The sequence below is a fragment of the Hemibagrus wyckioides genome, linkage group LG01 (genome assembly GCF_019097595.1).
Source record: "Hemibagrus wyckioides isolate EC202008001 linkage group LG01, SWU_Hwy_1.0, whole genome shotgun sequence".
In the NCBI taxonomy this organism is placed as follows: Eukaryota; Metazoa; Chordata; class Actinopteri; order Siluriformes; family Bagridae; genus Hemibagrus; species Hemibagrus wyckioides.
In genome coordinates, this window is record NC_080710.1 from 4,168,280 (window position 1) to 4,191,701 (window position 23,422).

The 23,422-nt window shown below is 42.6% G+C and overlaps 4 protein-coding genes across 7 annotated transcripts in view; 3 read left to right on the forward strand and 1 right to left on the reverse strand.

Annotated features, from left to right (window-relative positions):
- The window catches only part of arnt (aryl hydrocarbon receptor nuclear translocator), a 16,147-nt gene extending 2,365 nt beyond the window's left edge, over positions 1 to 13,782 (forward strand). Inside the window, exons 5-21 of one of the 4 annotated variants that reach the window (XM_058393142.1) lie at positions 991 to 1,204; positions 1,685 to 1,898; positions 2,099 to 2,201; positions 5,468 to 5,533; positions 5,619 to 5,704; positions 5,810 to 5,886; positions 7,463 to 7,597; positions 7,685 to 7,759; positions 7,933 to 8,084; positions 8,566 to 8,691; positions 9,042 to 9,126; positions 9,875 to 9,905; positions 10,241 to 10,343; positions 10,443 to 10,599; positions 10,737 to 10,908; positions 10,999 to 11,141; positions 13,020 to 13,782. In XM_058393142.1, the coding sequence (XP_058249125.1) occupies positions 991 to 1,204; positions 1,685 to 1,898; positions 2,099 to 2,201; positions 5,468 to 5,533; positions 5,619 to 5,704; positions 5,810 to 5,886; positions 7,463 to 7,597; positions 7,685 to 7,759; positions 7,933 to 8,084; positions 8,566 to 8,691; positions 9,042 to 9,126; positions 9,875 to 9,905; positions 10,241 to 10,343; positions 10,443 to 10,599; positions 10,737 to 10,908; positions 10,999 to 11,141; positions 13,020 to 13,106 (2,026 nt within the window). In that variant the 3' untranslated portion in view covers positions 13,107 to 13,782. Of the gene's footprint in view, positions 1 to 990; positions 1,205 to 1,684; positions 1,899 to 2,098; positions 2,202 to 5,467; positions 5,534 to 5,618; positions 5,726 to 5,809; positions 5,887 to 7,462; positions 7,598 to 7,684; positions 7,760 to 7,932; positions 8,085 to 8,565; positions 8,692 to 9,041; positions 9,127 to 9,874; positions 9,906 to 10,240; positions 10,344 to 10,442; positions 10,600 to 10,736; positions 10,909 to 10,998; positions 11,142 to 13,019 lie in introns of all 4 variants that reach the window. The other 3 variants (XM_058393134.1, XM_058393151.1, XM_058393160.1) reach the window with 3 other exon arrangements.
- A 3,865-nt stretch (positions 13,783 to 17,647) lies between these two features.
- Positions 17,648 to 18,538, forward strand: LOC131361052 (cortexin domain-containing 1 protein-like). Its single transcript, XM_058401893.1, has one exon. The coding sequence runs from the start codon at positions 17,668 to 17,670 to the stop codon at positions 17,878 to 17,880; it is 213 nt and encodes a 70-aa protein (XP_058257876.1). The 5' UTR covers positions 17,648 to 17,667; the 3' UTR covers positions 17,881 to 18,538.
- Positions 18,539 to 18,599: 61 nt separating this feature from the next.
- On the forward strand, positions 18,600 to 20,451 carry mrpl51 (mitochondrial ribosomal protein L51). The gene is made up of 4 exons (XM_058401869.1): positions 18,600 to 18,747; positions 18,897 to 18,985; positions 19,570 to 19,677; positions 20,116 to 20,451. Exons 2-4 carry the CDS (start codon positions 18,901 to 18,903, stop codon positions 20,310 to 20,312), a joined length of 390 nt encoding a protein of 129 aa, XP_058257852.1. The 5' UTR covers positions 18,600 to 18,747; positions 18,897 to 18,900; the 3' UTR covers positions 20,313 to 20,451.
- tfpt (TCF3 (E2A) fusion partner) lies at positions 20,407 to 23,049 on the reverse strand. The gene is made up of 6 exons (XM_058401868.1): positions 22,712 to 23,049; positions 22,297 to 22,509; positions 22,129 to 22,199; positions 21,305 to 21,374; positions 21,084 to 21,221; positions 20,407 to 21,005 (listed from the first exon to the last, which is right to left on the reverse strand). The coding sequence occupies exons 2-6, from the start codon at positions 22,507 to 22,509 to the stop codon at positions 20,931 to 20,933; spliced, it is 567 nt and encodes a 188-aa protein (XP_058257851.1). The 5' UTR covers positions 22,712 to 23,049; the 3' UTR covers positions 20,407 to 20,930.
- Positions 23,050 to 23,422: the final 373 nt, after the last annotated feature.

The following is a 23,422-nucleotide window of genomic DNA, read 5'->3' on the forward strand; positions in this document are numbered from 1 at the left end:
CTAATATCAGCAGAGTCTGTCTGTAATTTTTAGCAAACTTTCTGTCTCTGTCATTCCAGATCTGTCTGTCTGTCTGTTATTCCAGAAGTGTCTTTAGCAAACTGTCAGTCTACCTGCCTGTCTGTCTGTCTCGATTTGCCTACCGACCTGTCTGTCTCACTCTTGCAGCATCAGTATGTTTTCTGTTTGTCTGTTATTTTAGCTCTGTATTTCAGACATGTCTGTCATCCCAGCAGTGTCTGTCTGTCTATCTGACAGTCTGTCTCTCTGACTCCTGTGGCATCAGTGTATGTTTTCTGTCTGTGTGTTGTTTTAGTTCTGTATTTCAGACCTGTCTGCCATCCCAGCAATGTCTATCTGTCTGTCAGTCTAGATTTCCTACCAACTTGTCTATCTCTCACTCCAGCAGCATCAATATGTTTTCTCTTTCTGTCTGTTATTTTAGCTCTGTATTTCAGACCTGTCTGCCATCCTAGCAGTGTTCTGTCTGTGTCTGTCTGTCTGTTATTAAGCCTCTGTCTTTTCGATCTGTCTTCCTGTCTGCCACTTATAATACTCCTTCCAGCAGGAATCCAGCTTTAAATTGCATGTAAATGTTCTGAATCCTTTTCTTTTGAGCACTTGACCTCTCTTCCCTTCCCCCCCTCTTTCCCTTCTTCCATCTGTCTGTCTCTCTCCGTCTCTGCTTCTCAGGTGGTCTGAAGAGATCTTTTCCTTCCCTCACTTGCTCTGTCACTCACACACTCCAGTCCCTTGCTTTAAGATGAGCTCATCCTCTTGTTTGGAAAGATTAGACATTAGACTTGACATTCTTCACCATTCTTCAACACATATTTTTATTTTTTATTCTCTTGTCTCTCTTGCACTCTCAGTCCTTTATTTTTTTTTTTTTACTAGATCTCATTGTATCATCACTCTCATTCTTTCCTTCTCTCTCTCTCTCTCTCATTTCATATCTTGCTTGTATGCATCAATGATCTTTGACCCCAGGGAGAACCACAGTGAGATCGAGCGACGCAGACGCAACAAGATGACCGCCTACATCACAGAGTTGTCGGAGATGGTTCCCACGTGCAGTGCATTGGCACGGAAACCGGACAAGCTCACCATTCTGCGCATGGCCGTGTCTCATATGAAGACTCTGAAGGGCAGCGGGAACACTGGCACAGATGGCACTTACAAGCCATCTTTCCTCACAGATCAGGTCACACACACACCTACATTTATTTTTGTATTAAATGCCCTTTAGCAATCAGTGTTAATTAACAAGGCCAATTAACAAGCTCTCCAGAAATGAGTCTCAGCGTTACTTTGATGTTCCCAAATGAGGAAGGGAACACTGCTAAATATTAAGTACAGCAGTATGTGGCTTGGAACACAGCCAGAGAGAGAGAGATCAGACTTTTGTAATAGTCAGTCCATCTTTTCACAGCATAACTAAAAGTCCATGATGCTGGATCTGATCCACCTCCTCTCCATCTAACCCCTAACCCACACACTGGTGTACAATATACTAAACACACCCTTCAAACCTAAAACACACTCCACCCATGTAGTAGGAGGGGCCAAATGTGGTTAATCTGTCTTGGATAATAATTAAATCAAGTTAAACTGTGTAAGATCTGTGTGAGTCCTGATTCAGTACTGACATCAGTGTGTGTGTGTGTGTGTTTTGCCACTGCAGGAGTTGAAACACTTGATACTGGAGGCTGCAGACGGTTTCCTCTTTGTGGTGTCGTGTGAGAGTGGGCGTGTGGTGTATGTCTCAGACTCGGTCATGCCGGTGCTGAACCAGACTCAGTCTGATTGGCTCGGCTCGTCACTGTACGATCAGCTCCACCCTGATGATAAAGACAAACTGAGAGAACAGCTGTCCACCACTGAGAACAACAACAGCGGTGAGATTCTGTCTCTCTCTCTTAATCTTGATCTCGATCGCTGTCTCTCTCGCGCTGTCAATCGCTCTCTCTCTCTCTCTCTCTTGATCGCTCTCTTTCTCTCTCTCTCTTTCTGCTCTTTTCTCTCTCTCTGTCTTTCTGGTGTCTCTTCTACTTCCTTTTTTTTTTTTTTACTTTCTCTCTCTTCTTATCTGATTCAGGTCGCATGCTGGATCTGAAGACAGGAACAGTGAAGAAGGAGGGAAGCCAGTCGTCCGTGAGAATGAGCATGGGGGCGAGACGCTCGTTCATCTGCAGAATGAGGTGAGCCGTCAGCAGCATGCCGCATCTCCTAGTTACCTTAAAATCCTTAATTGAACCGTCACACCACAATGAACTGCACTGAACTACAGTTTAGGTTTGGGTCTTTTAAGCACTCTCAGGAACAGACCAATTTCATTTACTTCATGCTGCCTGAAGGATCCAGGCTTGCAGAGTATTCCAGGCTTTCTCTAACATTTCTATGCTTGCTTTCTTTTTTTTCTCTCTCTTTTTTTTTTCTTTCTTTTTTTCCCCCAAATCAAATCCAAATTTTATTTGTCACATAATCGTACACAGTATGATATGCAGTGAAATGCTTACACAACTATTTGTTTTGACCCTTGAAAAGGAATGAGGACAGAAAAGACAAGGATAAAATATAAAATACATAATATAAAACATAAAAAAACTACAATTCACAGTAGGTAAATAAAAATATAATATAAATAAAGTAAGGTAGGGTATATGTGTGTGTGTATATATGTATATGTATATGTATATGTATATGTATATGTATACATGTAAGAAATGTAAGATATGTAAAATGTAAACAACTGTATTATACAGAACTATATAAAGTGATTAATGTGCAAGGTGCAGACAGCAGCAGTACGGGGGTCATTTAATGAAATGAGATGATGAGAAGCAGTGGTTATTGTCCATCTTAAAGCGCAGATGTGCACAAGTCCTCTTTGTGTATAAATAGGACCAGAATGTGCAACATATATGTTCATGTTTTTATGTATTGTGTGCCACAGTCCTGTAATGTGCAAATGTATGGTACAGTTTGGTTTTTTCCAACACGTGTGTATGAAGCATAGAAAGTCCAATTAGTTGAGTCCTATGTGGAGTTCTGGTTGAGAGACCGTATAGCCTGCGGGAAGAAGCTTCTCCTCAGTCTCTCTGTGTTAGCCTTCAGGGAGCGGAAGGGCTTCCCTGACCTCAACAGGGAGAAAAGTCCATTGTTGGGGTGAGGTCATTCACGATCTTCCTGGCCTTGGTCCAGCACCTCTTGTTGTAGTGCAAGTCAGGGAGCTTGGTACAGATGATGCGCTCAGCTGATCGCATCACCCTCTGAAGAGCTCGTCTGTCCTGCATGGTGCTGTTCCCGAACCAGGTTGTGATGTTTCCCGTCAGGATGCTCTCTATGGTGCAGGAGTAAAAGTTCCTAAGCACCTTAGCGGGCGGTCTAATGTCTCTCAAGTGTCTGAGGTGGAAGAGACGCTGCCAGGCCTTCTTCACCACGGTGCTGTTGTGACAGGACCATGACAGGTCCTGCTTGATGTAAACACAGAGGTATCTGAAGCTGTCCACTCTCTCCACTGGGCTCTCGTTGATCACAGGGATCTGGTAGTTCCTCTCCTGCTTTGTGCTGAAGTCCACTATCAGCTCCTTAGTCTTGCTGACGTTAAGGTGGTGGTTGTTCCTCTGGCACCAGTCCTCCAGAGTCCTGAGATGTGCTGAGTTCCAGGTGCTCCAGCTAGGTGGTGAGTGTGGAGGGGATTATAGTGTTAAATGCTGAATTGTAGTCAACAAACAGCATTCTAACATAATTGTCCTTTCTAGTGTCCAGGTGAGTGAGTGATGTGTGAAGGAGGTGGGAAATGGCATCATCGGTTGAGCGGTTCGGACAGTAGGCGAACTGTAGTGGATCCAGTGTGTCTGGTAGTGAAGTGATGATGTTTTCATTCTGTTCCTGTCTGCAGCTATTAGCATTAGCTATAGCTTTAGCATTAGTGTCGTTAGCTGCAGCCTCGAAGCGAGTGTAGGAGGTGTTCAGCTCGTCTGCCAGAGACACTTTTGCATTCATCATACCGGATGTTGGTGCTTTATAGTCCGTTATTGTCCTTAATCCCTGCCACAGGCTCCTAGAGTCACTCTGTTGGAGCTATGACTCTAGTTTCCTTCCGTAGTGCTGCTTCACCTCCTTCACTGCTTTCCGCACGTTGTATGACACAGCCTTGTGTGGGTCCATGTCACCCGATGCAAGTCCTGCGTTGTAGGCAGCGGTGCAAGATCTCAGCGCGTCGCGGATGGTCTTATCCACCCACGACTTCTGATTGGGAAACGTTCTGATGGTGGTTTTCTGCACAGTATCATCTGCTAGTTTCCCAATGAATCCCACAACTGCTTCCATAAACACATTAATGTCATCATAGCTTCGCCGGAACATGTCCCAGTCTGCATCATCCAGAGCGTCCTGTAGAGCGGCCACCGATTGGTCCGTCCAGTGGGCGACCTCCCTCTGAGCCGGAATTTCCTGCTTGAGCCGTTGTTTATATTTTGGCATGAGGCAGATGGCAGCATGGTCGGATTTCCCAAACGGTGGGCGAGATTGTGCCTTGTAGCAGGGGTCCAGTGTCCTTTCACCCCTGGTGGGGCAGCTGATGTGCTGATAAAAGTTCGGCGCTGCGCGTTTGTGGTTGGCACTGTTAAAGTCCCCTGCCACAGTAAGCACAGCTTCCCGGTGTTGTCTGGTGCTGTGTGAGAGCTTCATGCAGCTCGCATAAAGCAGTGTCTGAGGCGGAATATAAACGGTGCTGACTATGACCGCTGTAAACTCCTGAGGAAGGAAAAAAGGACGACCTTTGATGGTGTGTGAGAGGAACAACACTCGCGCTGTTGAACCAGCTGCTGTTCAGCATTAAATAGACGCCTTCCCCGATTCCAGTGTTCTATCCATGCGGTGAACCGAGAAGGACTCGGTCGGCTGGATGGCGTGGTCCAGTACCGTTGGGTTCAGCCATGTCTCGGTGAAGCAGAGGAGATTGTAGTCCCAAATGTCTCTCTGGAACTTTACCCTGACCCTGAGGTCATCGAGCTTGTTCTCCAGTGACTGGACATTGGAGAGCAGGATGCTAGGCAGAGGTGTGCAGTGTGCACGGGCTCTCAGCCTGTTCCTGACACCGGCTCGTTTCCCCCTGGGTCGCCGCTTCAGGTCGCGTCCTTTGTTCTCCCTCAGGATCTCACTCGGCCAGCTTGGATCTGGGGTTAAAAACGTTGAATTGTGAGTACATTGTACACCAATAGAAATAAGAGTATCTCTATCGTACCTAATGCACTCCATTGTGTAGAATTTGCCGTTTTTACTGTACTGAAAGTTAACTTAAAAAACAAAGAAAAAGGGGTCGGAGCAGTCGTGACTGCAGCCAACCTCACCGGCGCCATCTTTTTTTCTTTTTTCTTTTTTTTTTAAATTTACCCCTCCTAGAGTGAAGTAATTCATCAGCTGTCCACAGATTCTCATGTTGTGTTGTGTTGTCTCTTAGGTGTGGTACGTGTCCTGTGGAGCCCATGACCATGAACAGACTCGGCATTCTGAAGAGCAGAAACAGGTAACACCCCTACAGTCCCTGTTTCCTCCATTTTGTTTTTTTAATACGCATGCATTCATACACTCACACTGTGTTTGTACATCAGGAGTGGCTTGGGTCCTGTCAAAGATGGAGAGCCCCAGTACGTGGTGGTGCACTGCACAGGATATATCCGATCCTGGCCTCCTGCAGGTCACAAACACACAAAAAGTGGTGCTTGTCTAGAGTTCACCAATTTCACCAACTGACTTTAACAGTTACTTGTCAGTAATTGTTTGGTGATTGCTTCTTTTTCAGGCGTTTCTCTGTCTGAAGAAGAGTGTGAAAGCGGACAGGGCAACCGCTACTGCCTTGTTGCCATCGGGAGGCTGCAGGTATTTTATTTTGTGTGTGTGTGTATATACACTACTCACAAAAAGTTAAGGATATTTGGCTTTTCGGTGAAATTCATGGAAAATGTAAAAAGTTCACGCTACAGTGATATTATATCATGAAAGTAGGGCATTAAAGTAGAAGCTGCAATGGTGATTTCCTCATCTGAAAAAATTTATTGAAATAAAAGCCAAAACAGTGGTGGGTATACCACAACAAAACATGTCAATGTCCCAATAATTTGTCATGTGCCTTTGACCATCAATTACAGCTTGACAACGACGTCTCATGCTGTTCACGAGTCGACTTATTGTCTGCTGAGGCATGGCATTCCACTCTTCTTGAAGGGCGGCCCTCAGGTCATTGAGGTTCTGGGGTGCAGGGTTACGAGCCTCTACACGGCGACTCGGCCGATCCCATAGGTTTTCTATGGGATTCAGGTCTGGAGAAAGTGCAGGCCACTCCATTTGAGGTACCCCAGCCTCCAGCAGCCGTTCCCTAATGATGCGACCACGATGAGCTGGAGCATTGTCGTCCATGAAGATGAAATTAGGCCTGTGTTGTTCATGCAGGGTCACAATGACTGGATTAATGATGTTATTCAGGTAGTATTGGCTTGTCACTGTACCATTCACAAGATGTAGGGCAGTTCTGTATTGAGTAGACACACCTGCCCACACTGTAACGCCACCACAACAGTGGCTGATGCATAGCGCTCTCCTTGACGTCTCCAACATCGTTGGCAGCCATCATTTCTGCTCAACGTGAATCGACTTTCATCAGAGAACAGCACTGAGGCCCACTGGTCCCTCGTCCAGTGTAAATGCTCCCTGGCCTGGTGGTGTGATCAGGTACCCTTGCAGGTCGTCTAGCACGCAGACCACACAACGGTTTGGAACGGTCTGACGTGACACTTGGGTGCCTCTCACCTCCCTTAAATGTGCCTGGAGTTGAGTGGCATTCATCATCCGGTTCTGCAGGGCACTGTTCACAATGAAGCGGTCATCAATGTGGGATGTGGCCAAAGGACGTCCACTTCTATGCCTTTCTGTGACTCTTCCAGTCTCTCTGAATCTCTGTCGCAATCTGCTGATGACACTCTGTGACACTCTAAGCTCAGTGGCCACTTCCCTCTGAGAACATCCTGTTTGAAGCCTCACAATGGCGAGTTACTGTTGATCAATTGTTAGACGTGGTCTTGGTCTCATGATGTCAAAATGTGAACAGCATGATGAAGAGGACTGTTTAAATACCAATTCTAATTGAACCAGAAAATTTATTGGTCGATTCATGGATCAAACACCAGTTGTGAATTTTGCCGTTAAGCACCTTGTTAGAGAACAGCAAGTTCTGCAGAAAGTACTGAAACACTGAACAGTTGGACATGTGCATTCAAAAGTGTAGAGAAGGTCAAATTAAGTTCATCTGTAAAGGTTATAGTGCATTTTAGGTGCATCCTGAAATTTCACCCGAAAGCCCAATATCCTTAACTTTTTGTGAGTAGTGTATGTGTCAGTCCTGGATTCCATAACTCATTCACCTCAACCTATCGTTCTTAACTGTGTATCTGACATCTAGGTGACATGTTGCCCCAGTGACAACAACATGAGCACTATCAGTGTGCCAGTGGAGTTCATCTCTCGGCACAACTGTCAGGGGACATTTACCTTCGTGGATCATCGCTGCGTGGCTACAGTGGGCTACCAACCACAGGTAGGGCTCAAACAATTACAAAAAAACGTTTTGTTATTTCTTAATGAACATACTGTGTATATATAGACCATATTTTGGTGTGTGTAGGAACTTCTGGGAAAGAACTTTTTAGAATTGGCTCATCCTGAAGACCAGGGACTCCTGAGGGACAGCCTCCAGCAGGTGTGTGTTATTGTTGAAGGTGAACAGAGCATAAAAACCTCATTAGGTGTTGTCTTTACATGTTGATGTGTACATTTGCCTGTTGTAAGAAACCAAGCATTTGATGAGTCTTTGAGGATGATGATGGAATTATGTGCAAATTGAAATTGACTGTCCTTTGACTTCTGATCCAGGTGGTCAAGCTCCGGGGTCAGGTCCTGTCCGTGATGTTTCGCTTCTGCACCAAATCGGGCGAGTGGATCCTGATGCGGACAAGCTCCTTCACCTTCCAGAATCCATACTCAGAAGAGATAGAATACATCATCTGTACCAACACTAATGTCAAGTGAGCATACGCGCATACACACACACACACACACACACAAAGTAATGCTTGTTTAAGAAAGGAATCTTTGTCTGATATATTTGTCTACCCACATACACACACACAGAGCAATATGTACAGGTTTTGCAGATGGAATGGTGTGCACACACACTTGCACAGATGAGTTCGTAGGTTGATGGATAGACAGATTAAGATAGACAGACAGAAGCAAACCAAAGATATCAAAACCTGATCAAAATAACATTTCATAATTTGCTGTATGTGTTTGCATGAATCTTTATTTATTTAATTGACAAAACATTTGATAGGATTGTTATGATGAGCATTGTGTCTATGAATGGGGGGAAGAAGTGTGTGTGTGTGTGTGTGTGTGAAAGAGATGGACAGCTGGATGGATAAATGTATAAAGTGTAAATGGTGTAAATCCACTCTGGCCTTGGATCTGCACTTCTCCCCTAATCCCTCCATCCCTCTTTGACAGTAAAGCTCCGAAACAGGACTCTCTCTCCCCTCTGTCCTCCCCCAGGGGGGCATTACCTGCCTCTCTGGGGCAGAACAGCCCCAGCTGCCCCCCAGCCTCCAGCCCGGGGCAGATAAAACACGCCAGGTGAGAGCAGATAACCCCCATTACAAACCCATCCCTGCCTTTCTGACCCAAAAAAAGGATTGCCCTCTACGTCAGTCCTTCTGTTTTTCTCTCTGATTCCCTGCCTCTCTCCATTTCTCTCTTTCTCTCTCTCTCTCTCTCTCTCTCTCTCTCTCTGTGTGTTGTGTAGCGCTAATCAGCATGACAGCACCAGGTAGTTTTGGGTGTCCATGGTTACCGAAGTTGGTGTCCAGGGTTACGGGATGCTGTTTCCTTGGGTGACTGGTATATTGGTTGTTGGTGGCGGGCTATTGCCATTGGAATGCCTGGTCTTACTGTTCACTCTGTCTCTCTCTGTCCATGTGTTGTAGGCAGCTCCAGCAACAGCAGCAGGCTGAGATGGAGGGAGGAGGGAGAGAGGAAATCTATGAGGCTGGACAGGTGACTCTTCCTCAGGTAAACCTTCACTGAGAAACTGCACCAACTGATTATGTACTTGTTGGGTCTGTAAATATACAGTGAGATGGTGTATGTGTGGTAAGGTGATGGATTAAATCATTTTAAAGATTGTTGGATGGACGGAAAGAAGGATGAGGGACGGTTGAGTGCAAGGTTGGAAGGGCATCTAAATTTTCTTGACTGATTATGTAGCTAGATGCATGGATGGATAGAAAGGTTATTGATGGAATGATGATTTGGTGGAAACAATACTAGATGGATGGAATGAATGATGAGTGGAAAGTTGGACGGATGGAAAAGAGGACTGTTCATGCACAATGGAGAGATTATTAGATTTAGAAGACTCCCACTTAGAGAGGAAACTCAAAGGCATTGTGCAGTAGACTTACAGAATAATTTAGAAATCACCAACCATCAGTGCACTTTCTGTACCTAAAATACAGCACTAAAAATGACCTCTGACCCCTCCCACCCAGACGTGTCCTATTGTAGCCCCGCCCATCTGGGAAACGATAGTAGAGTACAAATATGAGCTGCTTTAGAAAATGGCATCAACTGTTGTCTCAGATACTGCTGATATTTTCCTGTTGCTCCCTCTTGTGTTGATGGACCGATAAACGGTCAGTTGGATGAAAAGGTGTTTGATGGAATAATAGTTGATTAAAGTAATGGAAAGGTGGAAATGAATTTTGATGGATGGATAGATGAATGAAGCATTCACCCTGTCTCTCTTTCTGACTACTAGGTTGCAGTGCCTCCAGTAGGACCAGATCCTAGTAAGACTGAACACACACACACACACACACAGACTTTTCACAGTCCTAGAATTGTTTATTAGTTCTTATTACCAAACTGTTTGTCATTGTATGTCATCATCTGTAATGAGCACTGAGAGACTGAGGGACACCAGAGTGCACATATTTAAATACATCAATAAAAAAAAACAAATGAGGTCTCACAAGTCGACAAATCACTGCTGGTTTGTAAGGTTTTGGGTTATTAGAGGGTATTTTTCAGACTCAGGTTAGTTTAATGATGTAGTGTTGAAACAGTCTTCTGTAGCCCATAAGAACTTATAATACTTGTATTTTTCCCTTCAATCCTTTCTCAGATCATTCTAAGGTTTTGTCCTCCAGTGCACCCCCTACTGGACAGCAGGTTTATACACCTTCTGCCACATACAGCGCTAACTCGCGTGCTAATGAGCCCTTCAGGTACCCCACACATGCACAACAATAAAGTAAATGTTTGTTATTAAATCATGTATTGCATGGTTTAGGGTTGATTGTATTTGTGCTTGTGTCGTTTTCCAGGCAAGCTCCGTCGGCAACCCAGATGTTGTCGCACATGTCACGTCAGAGCGCCCCCTCTGGTCTCCCTGTGAACAACAGCAGCCCAGTTCAGACTCAGAACGCAAACCCTGCACCCCCTGCAGCCTGGGCTCAACCACGTGCTCCCTTCAGCACGCAGGTCGTTAATCATCATCATTGCAGGAATATAGGAATGACTTGATTTTACGTTATTTTAATAAATTCTGAAATATTTTACTGCTCATCATCCTGACTGGTTGTACAATCCTCATGTGTGTGTTTGTGTGTGACCAGCAGGCAGGGAAGAGTCAGTCACCCCAATTTTCAATGGGAAACTTTAGCGCCGCCCCTTCCTCTTCTGCGTCCTCGTCTTTTGGACAAATGGGCGGAGCATCAGCGAATGTAGCAGCCAACACCACAAATTACTCTCAGATGAATGCCCGCAATCACCAGTCCACTAACGGATATGGTCAGAGCTCAAAGATGACAAACTCGCTGTTTTGCTTTCTTTATGTATCTCAGACAATCTCTTACACTCCCTCTCTCACTCACACCACAGGTGATGTGAGCCAGTCAGGGCAGCAGTTCTCCTCCAGACCAGCAGAGGCAGCAGCGTGGCAGCAGTGGCAAAATCAACCACACACACAAAACTCAGCAGACACACATCCTCACATACAGAACAGCCAATCCGAGATGTTTACTGTGAGTATTAAATATGCATTTACGTACACACATACTGCATGTATGGATATCGCACTAATTAAATGTGATGCAAAATAAAATGATGCTCTACGGTCAGGTCACCCAGACACCATTATAGTGTGTAGGGCACATCAGTAGGTCACCCAGACACCATTATAGTGTGTAGGGCACATCAGTAGGTCACCCAGACACCATTATAGTGTGTAGGGCACATCAGTAGGTCACCCAGACACCATTATAGTGTGTAGGGCACATCAGTAGGTCACCCAGACACCATTATAGTGTGTAGTGCACATCAGTAGGTCACCCAGACACCATTATAGTGTGTAGGGCACATCAGTAGGTCACCCAGACACCATTATAGTGTGTAGGGCACATCAGTAGGTCACCCAGACACCATTATAGTGTGAATGGCACATCAGTAGGTCACCCAGACACCATTATAGTGTGTAGTGCACATCAGTAGGTCACCCAGACACCATTATAGTGTGTAGGGCACATCAGTAGGTCACCCAGACACCATTATAGTGTGTAGGGCACATCAGTAGGTCACCCAGACACCATTATAGTGTGTAGGGCACATCAGTAGGTCACCCAGACACCATTATAGTGTGTAGGGCACATCAGTAGGTCACCCAGACACCATTATAGTGTGTAGTGCACATCAGTAGGTCACCCAGACACCATTATAGTGTGTAGGGCACATCAGTAGGTCACCCAGACACCATTATAGTGTGTAGGGCACATCAGTAGGTCACCCAGACACCATTATAGTGTGTAGGGCACATCAGTAGGTCACCCAGACACCATTATAGTGTGTAGGGCACATCAGTAGGTCACCCAGACACCATTATAGTGTGTAGGGCACATCAGTAGGTCACCCAGACACCATTATAGTGTGTAGGGCACATCAGTAGGTCACCCAGACACCATTATAGTGTGTAGGGCACATCAGTAGGTCACCCAGACACCATTATAGTGTGTAGGGCACATCAGTAGGTCACCCAGACACCATTATAGTGTGTAGGGCACATCAGTAGGTCACCCAGACACCATTATAGTGTGTAGGGCACATCAGTAGGTCACCCAGACACCATTATAGTGTGTAGGGCACATCAGTAGGTCACCCAGACACCATTATAGTGTGTAGGGCACATCAGTAGGTCACCCAGACACCATTATAGTGTGTAGGGCACATCAGTAGGTCACCCAGACACCATTATAGTGTGTAGGGCACATCAGTAGGTCACCCAGACACCATTATAGTGTGTAGGGCACATCAGTAGGTCACCCAGACACCATTATAGTGTGTAGGGCACATCAGTAGGTCACCCAGACACCATTATAGTGTGAATGGCACATCAGTAGGTCACCCAGACACCATTATAGTGTGAATGGCACATCAGTAGGTCACCCAGACACCATTATAGTGTGAATGGCACATCAGTAGGTTACACAGACACCATTATAGTGTGAATGGCACATCAGTAGGTTACACAGACACCATTATAGTGTGTAGTGCACATCAGTACGTCACATTATAGTGTGAATGGCACATCAGTAGGTTACACAGACACCATTATAGTGTGAATGGCACATCAGTAGGTCACACAGACACGATCACTATCATAGCATATAGGGCACATGAGGAGGCCACACACGATCATTATCATGTCAGTAGGCTGCATAGACACCATCATAGTGTGTTGGGTGTAGCAGTAGATACTAAAATAGGGAGCAGAGTGCATCAAAAGGCCACAAATGCACTAGGGACCTCTTAGTTACAATGGTTTGGTTCAGCTCAGACATGGACATCAGTGACCTCAGATCTTGATGGAAGCTGTGCCCCTTCTACATATCTTATTTTTTTCCTCACAGGATGTTCTCTCCATGCTGGATCCGTCTGCGAACTTTGGCAACGAAGACTTTACCGAAATGCCCATGTTCCCTCCATTTTCTGAGTGATCCCCTGTAATCTTCTTTTAGCCTTTTTCTTTCTCTTCTTCTTCTCTAGTTTATTGAGAAACAAAACAAGGGGAGATTTGTTGAAACCTTTTATCTTTTTTTTTTTTTGGTGTAAAATAATGTCTTAGTGTAAGAGTTTTCCTCCACGCAGGGAAGTGGCTGTGTTCTAATAACCACGCACAAGTGCACAAATCGAGCACGATCAGTCCAACACACTGAGTTAGGTTTAACCCCGCACGCCCCCGGAAGCACGCACAAACCCATGCACATGACCACGCCGAGACGTTTTAGCCCAAAACAAAAGGAATGTGTCACTGTTGTGAATCTTCTCTTCCGTAGCAATAATTGTTTGATATCTTACAATATAATAGTTTTTTTGTTTTTTTTTTAAATTGGGCGGTCCTTATCCTGCCTTCCATAGAGGACTGCCTTTAAATGCACTGCCTGTAATGCTACCTACGTAGGACTCCTCCTCCTGAGGTAGTGACGATATTTTAACGAGAGAGTAATTGTTATATTGTACAGCCGATTACGGACACGTGCCTCAGTAAATTCACACGCAGTTTCCATAGAAACGATCATGTTTTTTCCCCCTAATTCTTCTGAAAGCAATTATTATTATTATCATCATTATTATCATCCATATGAAAATGTGTCTTGAACAGAAAAAACACAGTTAATAAAAAAATATAAAAAATCGGCATGGCGGTGAATCTAAAATGCACATGCAAATTAGCAACCACTCTTGAGTATTTATTTATTGAAATGTCAAATTTCCTCGTTGTGAAATCCCCTCCCCCTAATTTGCATAGCTATTTGCATATGCAAATTAGCTAGGCCTGTGGTGCTCGGTTATTCAAATTTCTTCGGCAATCACTCATTCAAAACCTTTTTCCCCCTCTCTCTAAATGCTTCATGCCTATGATAGTATATACATATATTTTTTTATTTAAAAATATGTAATTAAAGGTAATTACATTTTTATTTAATTCTGGGGGCGAATGTCAATTTCCTAAAAAAAAAATTAAAAAGACAGTAAAGAAAAAAAAGAGAGATTATTGTGTACAAACTGGTTTTAGGATACTCTTCCTAATTTCTTCTGATGTTTAGTTTTTTGCCTAATCATAGAATTACTTTTAGTTTCTGGCTTTTTTTTTTCTTTTTCTTTTCTTTTTTATTAAATGCATTCATAATAATAATGTCCATGTGCATGTCTGGGGATGTGTCCCGAAAATAATTTAAATATGAAACTATTGAACTCGAATTAATTGCCTAAACTTCCAATGATGCTCAAATAATTTCCCATGTTTTTTTGCATGCAATTTTGCATGTCTTTCTTGCTGCTCTTCTGAAGAAATCTACAATCCAAAGATTCCCGTGTTTTGCAGTTGTTTCATAATGCCATTTTGTAAATGTTACATGTACAATTGACTAAAAAATAAACCCTGGTTAAAACAGCAGGTTTTTGTAATGTAGGTGAATAATATTAGTTTCCAGCTTTAATGTAAAATTTATGCAATGCCATTGAAAACCAATTTGTGACATTTCAGAGGGATTAAGCCATGGAAAAAAAAGAAAAAGAAAATATATATATATTTATAATATATATAGAGAGCTAGAGTAACCTAAGTGCATAAGTTTGTACACCCTTTGAGAACTGGATATGTGGCGTCCCTCTAAAAGTGACACAAAGACAGAGAAAAACAGTCAAGGAGGCTGTCGAGTCGTTAAATGACCTGTAGCTCCTCCTTCCAACTGTGAGGTTGCTCCTTACATGTGATCGCTATCTCCTGAATATATTCTTCATTTTGTCTGGGTTGCATGATGCAAGCCTTTTCTAATGAGAAAACAAAAGGCATCCAAGCTAAACTTTGCTCTTTAAAAACCGATATCCAGGCTTCCAAAACCATGTGGGAAAATGTGATGTGGTTTGATGAGACTAAAGTTGAAGCATATTGGTTTGCTAATTAATTGTAAAGGTTTTGGAAAAAGTAGATGAAAAGAGAAAATATTCCCTAATCGAGATGTGCCATGCTGTTAGACTGAGCGCTGTAAAAAAAACAAAAAACAAAGGGTGCTTTAACTAGTAGTGGTAGTAATAGTAGCAGTTCACTTATGCAATAAGGTTAGGGTGGTTTTTTTTATCATTATTATTATTTTTCCTCTGAAATGTCAGTTTGCTTTTCAGTGGTATTGTATAGGTTGTAATTTTTAAATAAATAAATTAATTAAATGAATTAATTAATTTAAAAAAATGCATTTAATTAAATTAATAATGTTCTGATATTATTTTATTTTTTTCTTAAAATCACAAATCCTGCTCTTTTAACTGGAGTGTGTAGTCTATATATAATATATCCATGTTGTAATTCTTCACATCCTTCTCAGAAGAACGCTGCGATCCAAAGATTCTCATTCTCATGTTTTTTCAGTTGTTTTTAAGTGGCTCTCTTCTGCCTTTTTTTTTTTTTTGTGTTACATGTATGTTTGGGGGAACAGGGGGGCGTGTCTTACTTATGATCTGTTTTGCATATGCAGATAAGCCAGGTGGGATGTGACGAGGTTGATTTTTTTAATTCTTGTTTTTTGTTTTTTCTTAGTTTGTTTCAAACCAGAACTGCAGTCGTGTGAAAATGCAGTTTATATAATTACACAAATTTTTAAGAAAAAATATATATATATATGTATATGAAAATGTTAGAGAAATTGTTTGGCTTTTCTCTCTTTTTTTTTTTTTTTTTTGTATTAAATTGTTATATTGTCAAAAAGAATTTTTTTGCTTTGCGTGGTGAGATGTTTCATGTCTGTATGTTTGATTTGTAATTGTAAATGTGTATATTCACATTATATTTGTAGATATAAAAGGTTATTAATAAGAGACCAAAGATGTTCCTGTGCCATTTTAAGTGTAAAATTTATAACTAGTTAATATATTCAAGAATCCACGTCCGCTTCTTTTTCTTTTTTTTTTTTTTTACCCAGGGGAGGAAGATCGGCTTGCAGGCTTTTGTAAAATTTATCAGCGAATCCCCTTGAGGTATATCTGATCTTTTGCAACTTGTCAGGATTACATCAGGTGTGTTCGGTTCTGGCTTTGGTCACCAAGCTGAAAGCCTTAAGACCACTCAGAAGCAAATTCAGGGTCTGATTGAGGATGACGAGCAAGTCTCAGCCCCATTTTTCTAAAACACTAACCAGTTGTTATTGTAATTAGTTAGTGCTTAAATTATAAACACACCTCATGTCCTCTTCAAACCTACCAAATTTGTGTATCTGGATTTTCTAGCTGCATCAACACACTTGTGATTTGAGACGCGGATCATGACAACAGCAGAGGAAAGTTTCACGAGAGGCGGAGCTTGTCAGTGCATGAACCTCACTGAACATTTTACAGTTTCTGTTCCAGACTCATCTAAGCTTTGTGTCATTGATGTTATTTTCCTTTAACAACACATCACTTCCCACTGGGTTGGTACATCAGTGAAGTGCTCAAAAGTTTCAGGAGCAGTGAAGGTCAGGTGATTTACATACCCCTTAGATTTCTGGATGTTTTCCTTCAACGCTCCATTAGCAGCGATTGAGATGTTGCACGTGAAGTTATTGGTCTAATATACCTGACCAAGGTGAATTCCATCATAATGTTCCCTAAATCCACAAATCCCCTTATCTGATATCCCCATCACAGTATGGCTTGAGTTTAGAGCAGGTCCAATTGGTGTATGCAAAAAAAAAAAATTTTTTTTGCTTGCTTCAGTAATGTTTTAATCCTTAAACACCTGATTGGTCACCAAACTCCACTTTTTAAGTATTTATTGGGGACGCAGGTGCTCTGTGTGTGTGTGTGGACACTAAAACTTTCAGCATAAGTAATAGAAGTAGCCAAAGGAGATCAAGATCAACAGGGTCAGTTACCTACAAGGAATTCAGCCCTCGCCATCCAGAAGGCTTTATCTTTATCTAATAATCACGTTTGAGCCAATCAACAACGTTTTTGGTGAGTTTAATTCGAACAGAGATGAATTATTTATAGAGATACACGACTGCAAAGTACCGAAGAAGGATGGGACGTGGGATTGGTGATGGTCTAGCTCATCAAATCAAGGACTGAGGAAACATCATAAAGACTTCCTTGCAACTTTATGGACCGTAATGAAGGATCCTTCCCTTATTTAAAGGCTGGGGTAATTTTTTACAGCTTAATAATCAAAGGTGTGTTGGGTTTAAATGTATCGTATGTAGACGTGTGACTTTTGAATATTAAGAAAGAAATTGGTGCTCCAAGAACTTTGATGAACTAAAGGTCTGTGAAGATTTAAGACATTTTGAGTCAAATAAATTATAGTGCTGAAGATTAGAATGGATTTGGGCTCCATTCATTTATGTATTCCCATTTTGGTCTTTTCTTCAAAGAGTTTTTACAGATTATTAATGTTAACCAAAGATGATTTGACCATTTTAATTGGGAAACCTGATGAACTATTCATAGGATGTTATTTAAGTAAAGAAAAAAAAAAGTATGATGACACTGGTTACACATGTAAGAAGCTAACAAACAACCAAAATGTTTGTTCGTTCCGCAGTGGATGGACCAAGCATGGACGTATCTCCAGCCGAGTCGTGGCTAGACGTGGACGTGGATTTGGGCTTTGCTATTTTCTTCTTTTTCCTGCTCTGTGTGTTCCTGCTTGTCAGCATCGTGCGATGTTCCCAGATCGTCCTGGATCCCTACAGCGCTGTCTCCATCTCCATCTATCAGGAGGAACAGGAAGCATGAACCCTTTATAAAAATTGCCAGTCAGGAACTTTCCGCCTGTCATTAAGGAGTCATAGAAACCCAATTCAAAGAACTAAAAAATATTTACTTGATCTTACTCCATCTCAGAGCTCTTGTTTACGAACGTGTAAAATACTCACCATCATTCTGCTGAAGGAAAATAAAGAGGTTTCATCAAGCAGATTTTGAAGATGTTTTGATCCACAAAAATTACAATTTGTGGAAATTTTAAATTCATGAGGACATTATGTAATAATTTTCTTTTCAGTTTACAATTTGGGCAGCAGGGTTGTGAAAATCGATAAGAATGAGATAATGTGCTTTTCTTCTTCACATGAACTCCAGAAAATGTTGGGTGGCGTGGAATTTTCCAGAATGTTTAGCTAGCAGTGCGTTGAATTTACACTAATACGTTTCACAACCAATTATGGATAAATTTATGAATAAAAAAATGAATAAAATATTTTAAGATAGAATTGGGTTAGCCAGCAGGGAGAGTTAGAAATGCTATTGTTGGAGATTTTGTACGTTTTATTTTTTTTGCTACGTTTTTGCTGTTGTGAAGGTCGCTTGACCTGTGTTTAAACCGTTTTAATGGCTTAAAATGGCTTTATTTCTAGATTTATTATTATATAATTTGTATTGTGTATTATTTGTATTCTTTTGACGTTTGAAATCTCCTCGCGCCAGGACTTTTAATTTGAAATAAAAAAACCGGCGCTTCCTTCACGCGCCTGACATGCTAGTGTTGTGTTAGCACGCTGAGGCGAGTGGACACACACACACACACACACACGGTATTTGGGTGTAAACTCATTTGTGTGAGTTTCCGCGGTGTTTAATGAGGTTCGGTGGCTTGTGACTGAGGTACGGCTCTATTTATTTATAATGTTACTTTAACGAAAGGAATGCACGCGCCTGTGAGAGGGCTCAAGGTTAAAGCCGTCCCTGCGCGAGCCCCGTGTGTGGAGGTTTGTGAGGAGATTTCTAACCTGTGTGTGTGTGTGTGTGTTTAGGAACATGTCTGTTTTGGGGAGTTTATTGAACACCGGAGTGTCACTGTGGAGAAGCTCCCTGCAGCTCTGTGCCTCACACCTTCACACAGGTGAGGATCTGTTACTGTTACGTTTTGTCCTCAAAGTCGATGTTAGAAACAGGAAAATTGGACAAGTTTAAGACTTCTGAGCTTCGAGTTGTAGCCAAATTGTGATGGCTAGATAGCTTCTCCAAAACTGCAGCTCTTGTAGGATGTTCCTGGTCTGCAGTGGTCAGTATCTATCAAAAGTGGACCAAGGAAGGAACAGTGGTGAACCGGCGACAGGGTCATGGTTCATTGATGCTCGTGGGGAGAGAAGGCTGGACCGTGTGATCCGATCCAACAGACGAGCTACTGTTGCTGAAGATGCTGGTTCTGATAGAAAGGGGTCACAGTGCATCACAGTTTGTTGTGTATGAGACCGCAGACCAGTCAGGGTGCCCATGCTGACCTATGTGCACCAGCAAAAGCACCAACAATGGACACGTGAGCAACAGAACTGGACCACGGAGCAATGGAAGGTGGTGGCCTGGTCTGATGAATCACGTTTTCACGTGGTTGGGGTCTAGTGCCACGCCGCATGGGTTCTCCAGGTGTTCCCTGATTTCTTCTTGAAGATCAGTAAACCATATCTCTGTGTGTTTGTGTTTTAGGAGCGTGTTTACGTGTACGGATGCACACCATCCTGCCCCTGAAGCAGGTGGACCGATGGACGGAGAAGAGGAGCATGTACGGCGTCTACGACAACATCGGCATTCTGGGTAAGCAGCGTTAGACAGACACACACACACACTAATTCTGTTCATCACTCAGCCAGGCTTTGCACATGCCTTCAGTCACCACAGCAACCATTACTGACTACACTGAAGGCCTAAAATGCATGCTTCTGATTGGGTGGCAGGTGTGTCTTTGTTTACTGATAAGAGGATACCTCTAAAGTAGATTTTGTCTCATCATCATACTGTGTAACCATGACAACAGTGGTTTACTCATCATGAAAATGGTGGACACTTGCCAACAAATTTGATTGGTTTACAGGCTGCTAATTTTATTTATGTATGCAAAACTCTGGCAAACACAAAAGTTTGTGTTGGCCAAACAAGAGGTCATTCACCGAAATGTTAAATAAGTAGGCGCCAATCACCATAGCAACCATAAAGGGATGAGAGATTTTCATACTATTGAATTGTTCCGCTCAGGAGATTTTAAAGCCCACCCGAAACAGCTGATCAGAGGGCCTGTGTGGCTGCGCGGTTTCCGTGGTAACGAGTACCAGCGGCTGACGCGTAAGAAGAGGATGGTGGGAGATCGCATGATGACCGAGGACAGACTGACGCTGGAGAAGAGACTGCGCTTCCTGTATCGCCGCTTCAACCGATACGGCAAACATAGATAGATTGTGTGTGTGTGTGTGTGTGTGTAAAAATGTAAAACTAATGCCCTTTTCTGTTGTTAAGAGTGCAGACTCCTCACTGTAATATGACAAAATATTACAAATAATATTTACATCTGTTTATTAAAAAAAAATTACAAAATGAGGCTCAGTGTGAAAACGATTCACTGTAACACAATCACTTTTAACGAGATGTTCACTTTCAGAATAATAAATAGCTTTACATTTAAAAGGAATTCAGCCAAAATATAAATGTACACAATTCTCAAGGCTATATAAAGCTAACAAATAAAGGACTCTTGTAGCTACCGGTTTAGCATCTTAACACAAACTGCATGTCTGAATCAGAGACTTCATTCGGCTCAAAAAAAGACACTTTTAAAATTTTTTTTACCTAATTGTTAATGTTTTCATCCAAATAATCTCTTCAGGCCACGCCCTCTACAACTCTGAGACATCCGTTTTAACAGACAGCACAAGACAAAGTGTCATGATTTGGACATTTGGGTTAAACAGCCCTAAACTGGTGCCTGTGAGGTTCCTGTACCTGGAGCAAATCAGCCTCGGCGCTCTAAACTACATTTTAGCATGTACACACGTTATCTTCAGGAGAGGTGGAGCTCAGTGCGAGAGGGAGTTTGGGCTCGGGAACGCCGTGAACGGAGTCTCGGACATCACACACAGCTCTGACTCGGCCTATAAACACAGAAATAGAGACACAACATCAAAGCGTTTGAGACAGTGAAATCGTTGAACAGTGTTTCGACCTCGCACCTGAGCGTCTCTCTCTTTCTCCTTCGGAACTCGGTGCCGCTTTCTCTTCACTCCGCATGCTGACTGGTTGGTGACGGATGGGGAAGAGCCGCCGTCATCTCCTCCAGGGGTGCCGTCCATATTGGCTCCGCCCTCATCCTGTTAAAACGCGTGTCATTGGTCTGTGTGGGTTGTGCAATTTTCTCATGAGTGTGTTATCTTAGACAGGAAGTGTCTCTCACCTCTAGAGGTATCGTGAGTTCAGCCTTCCTGTAATCGTCTCCATATGCATCCAGGGTCTTCATGAGGAACCTAACACACACATACACACATGCATGCCATAAAACATCATCATTTAAACTTTTCATTAAACTTCTACAGAAATCTAGTCACTTCATGGTGTTATACACTATATTGGCAAAAGTTTTGGGACACCAAAGTGTGAGCGAGTTTGGTGTGGAGGAACTTGACTGGCCTGCACAGAGTCCTGACCTCAACCTCATAGAACACCTTTGGGATGAATTAGAGCGGAGACTGTGAGCCAGACCTTCTCGTCCAACATCAGTGCCTGACCTCACAAATGTGCTTCTAAACACACACTCCTAAACCTTACTTTACATGCACATGAATGTAAACATAATTACAGTCATGTGCATGTAAAGGCAGACGTCCCAGTTTTGGCCTGGCTCACAGTCTCCGCTCCAATTCATCCCAAAGGTGTTCTATGGGGTTGAGGTCAGGACTCTGTGCAGGCCAGTCAAGTTCCTCTACACCAAACTCCCTCATCCATGTCTTTATGGACCTTGCTTTGGTCACTGGTGTGCAGTCATGTTGGAACAGGAAGGGGTCATCCCCAAACTGTTCCCCACAAAGTTGGGAAAATGAAATTGTCCAAAATGTCTTGGTATGAAGCTGAAGCATTAAGAGCTCCTTTCACTGGAACTAAGGGGCCGAGACCAACCCCTGAAAAACACCACCTGAACTCAATGATTTGGAGGGTGTCCCAAAATTTTTGGCAATATATTGTATCATCACATCCCCCTTTTCATCATACGAGTTGTCTTGCCTTCTCTCTTTCTTCAATCTGCGTGTGAGTCTCTGGACGTGGTGAAGGCGTGCAAGGGTCCTCTCGTTCACCTGAGAGAGAACAAATCACACGTTTATACATAAACAAAATCACAGTCATATTAAACACACACACACACACAACACATCCTGAAAGGCGCTTACGCACTTGTTCGAGCTCCTTAACCCTTTTGCTCAGAGCCTGATATTTCTTCTTATCAACGTCTCTTGTGTCCTTCTGTACCTCCTGAGGGGGTCCTCCACTCTCCAAGATCTCTGTGGCTCCTGACGAGAGCTCGACCCCCGCAGCCTCCAGCTCAGCCTCCAGGATGTGACCACCGAAGAGAGGAGGCAAAGCAAGGCCTGAGAAATCCTCCATCATCTACAGCACAGGTTAGATATGAAGCACCAGCAACACATGAAACCTGATAACATTTTCCCATCATGCATTGCTTGTACCACATGAGAAATGTATGTATGAGTGTGAATTCCCAGCAACTTTAAACCAACATAACTGGACATAGTTCAGTTTATTTACATGTTGACAAAAACAAGGACACGAGCAACTACAACACATGACTTACTTTTAACACCGCTAGCGAATGAAAGAGTAACTTGTTCGGTGTCGCATCAGCACGAGAGTGTTTTCAATTTATCTCTTGAGAAGGTAATAATAATAATAATACATAATCACGTCACACATAATCTTTCAACACGTTCATTAAATCAAACAGCTCTTCTACAGCAGCGAAGACGGTTCAGGTCGCATCTTAATTACGTCACAGGTTTACTATCAAACCGGGGATGGTAACGTTACTCCAAATTCTGTGTAATGATTGTACAATAATACTACAATAGTTGCGTGTCTAATATAATTTCTGAAGGGAAAAAAATCACGTCGTACATAATATTTCAACACGTTTATTATACCAAACAGCTTTTCTAACAGCAGTGAAGACGGTTCAGGTCGCATTTTAATTACGTCACAGGTTTACTATAGAACGGGAGCTGGTAACGTTAACCAAATTCTATATTTAAATAATGGTACAATATGATTGTACAATAATGCTAAAATGGTTGCGTGTCTAATATAATTTCTTGGGGGGGGATGCTTAAATAATAATTATATTAAATAAATAAATAAACGAACAAATATAGACTGCACTATGGGGTCGCATGTTAAGTACGTCACATATAAATTCACTTATTTACGCTACCACTAATACAGTTCAAGGTTAGATACAATATCATTTTTATCATTTATTTTTGTTTTTCATTTTTTTTCATAACAATCT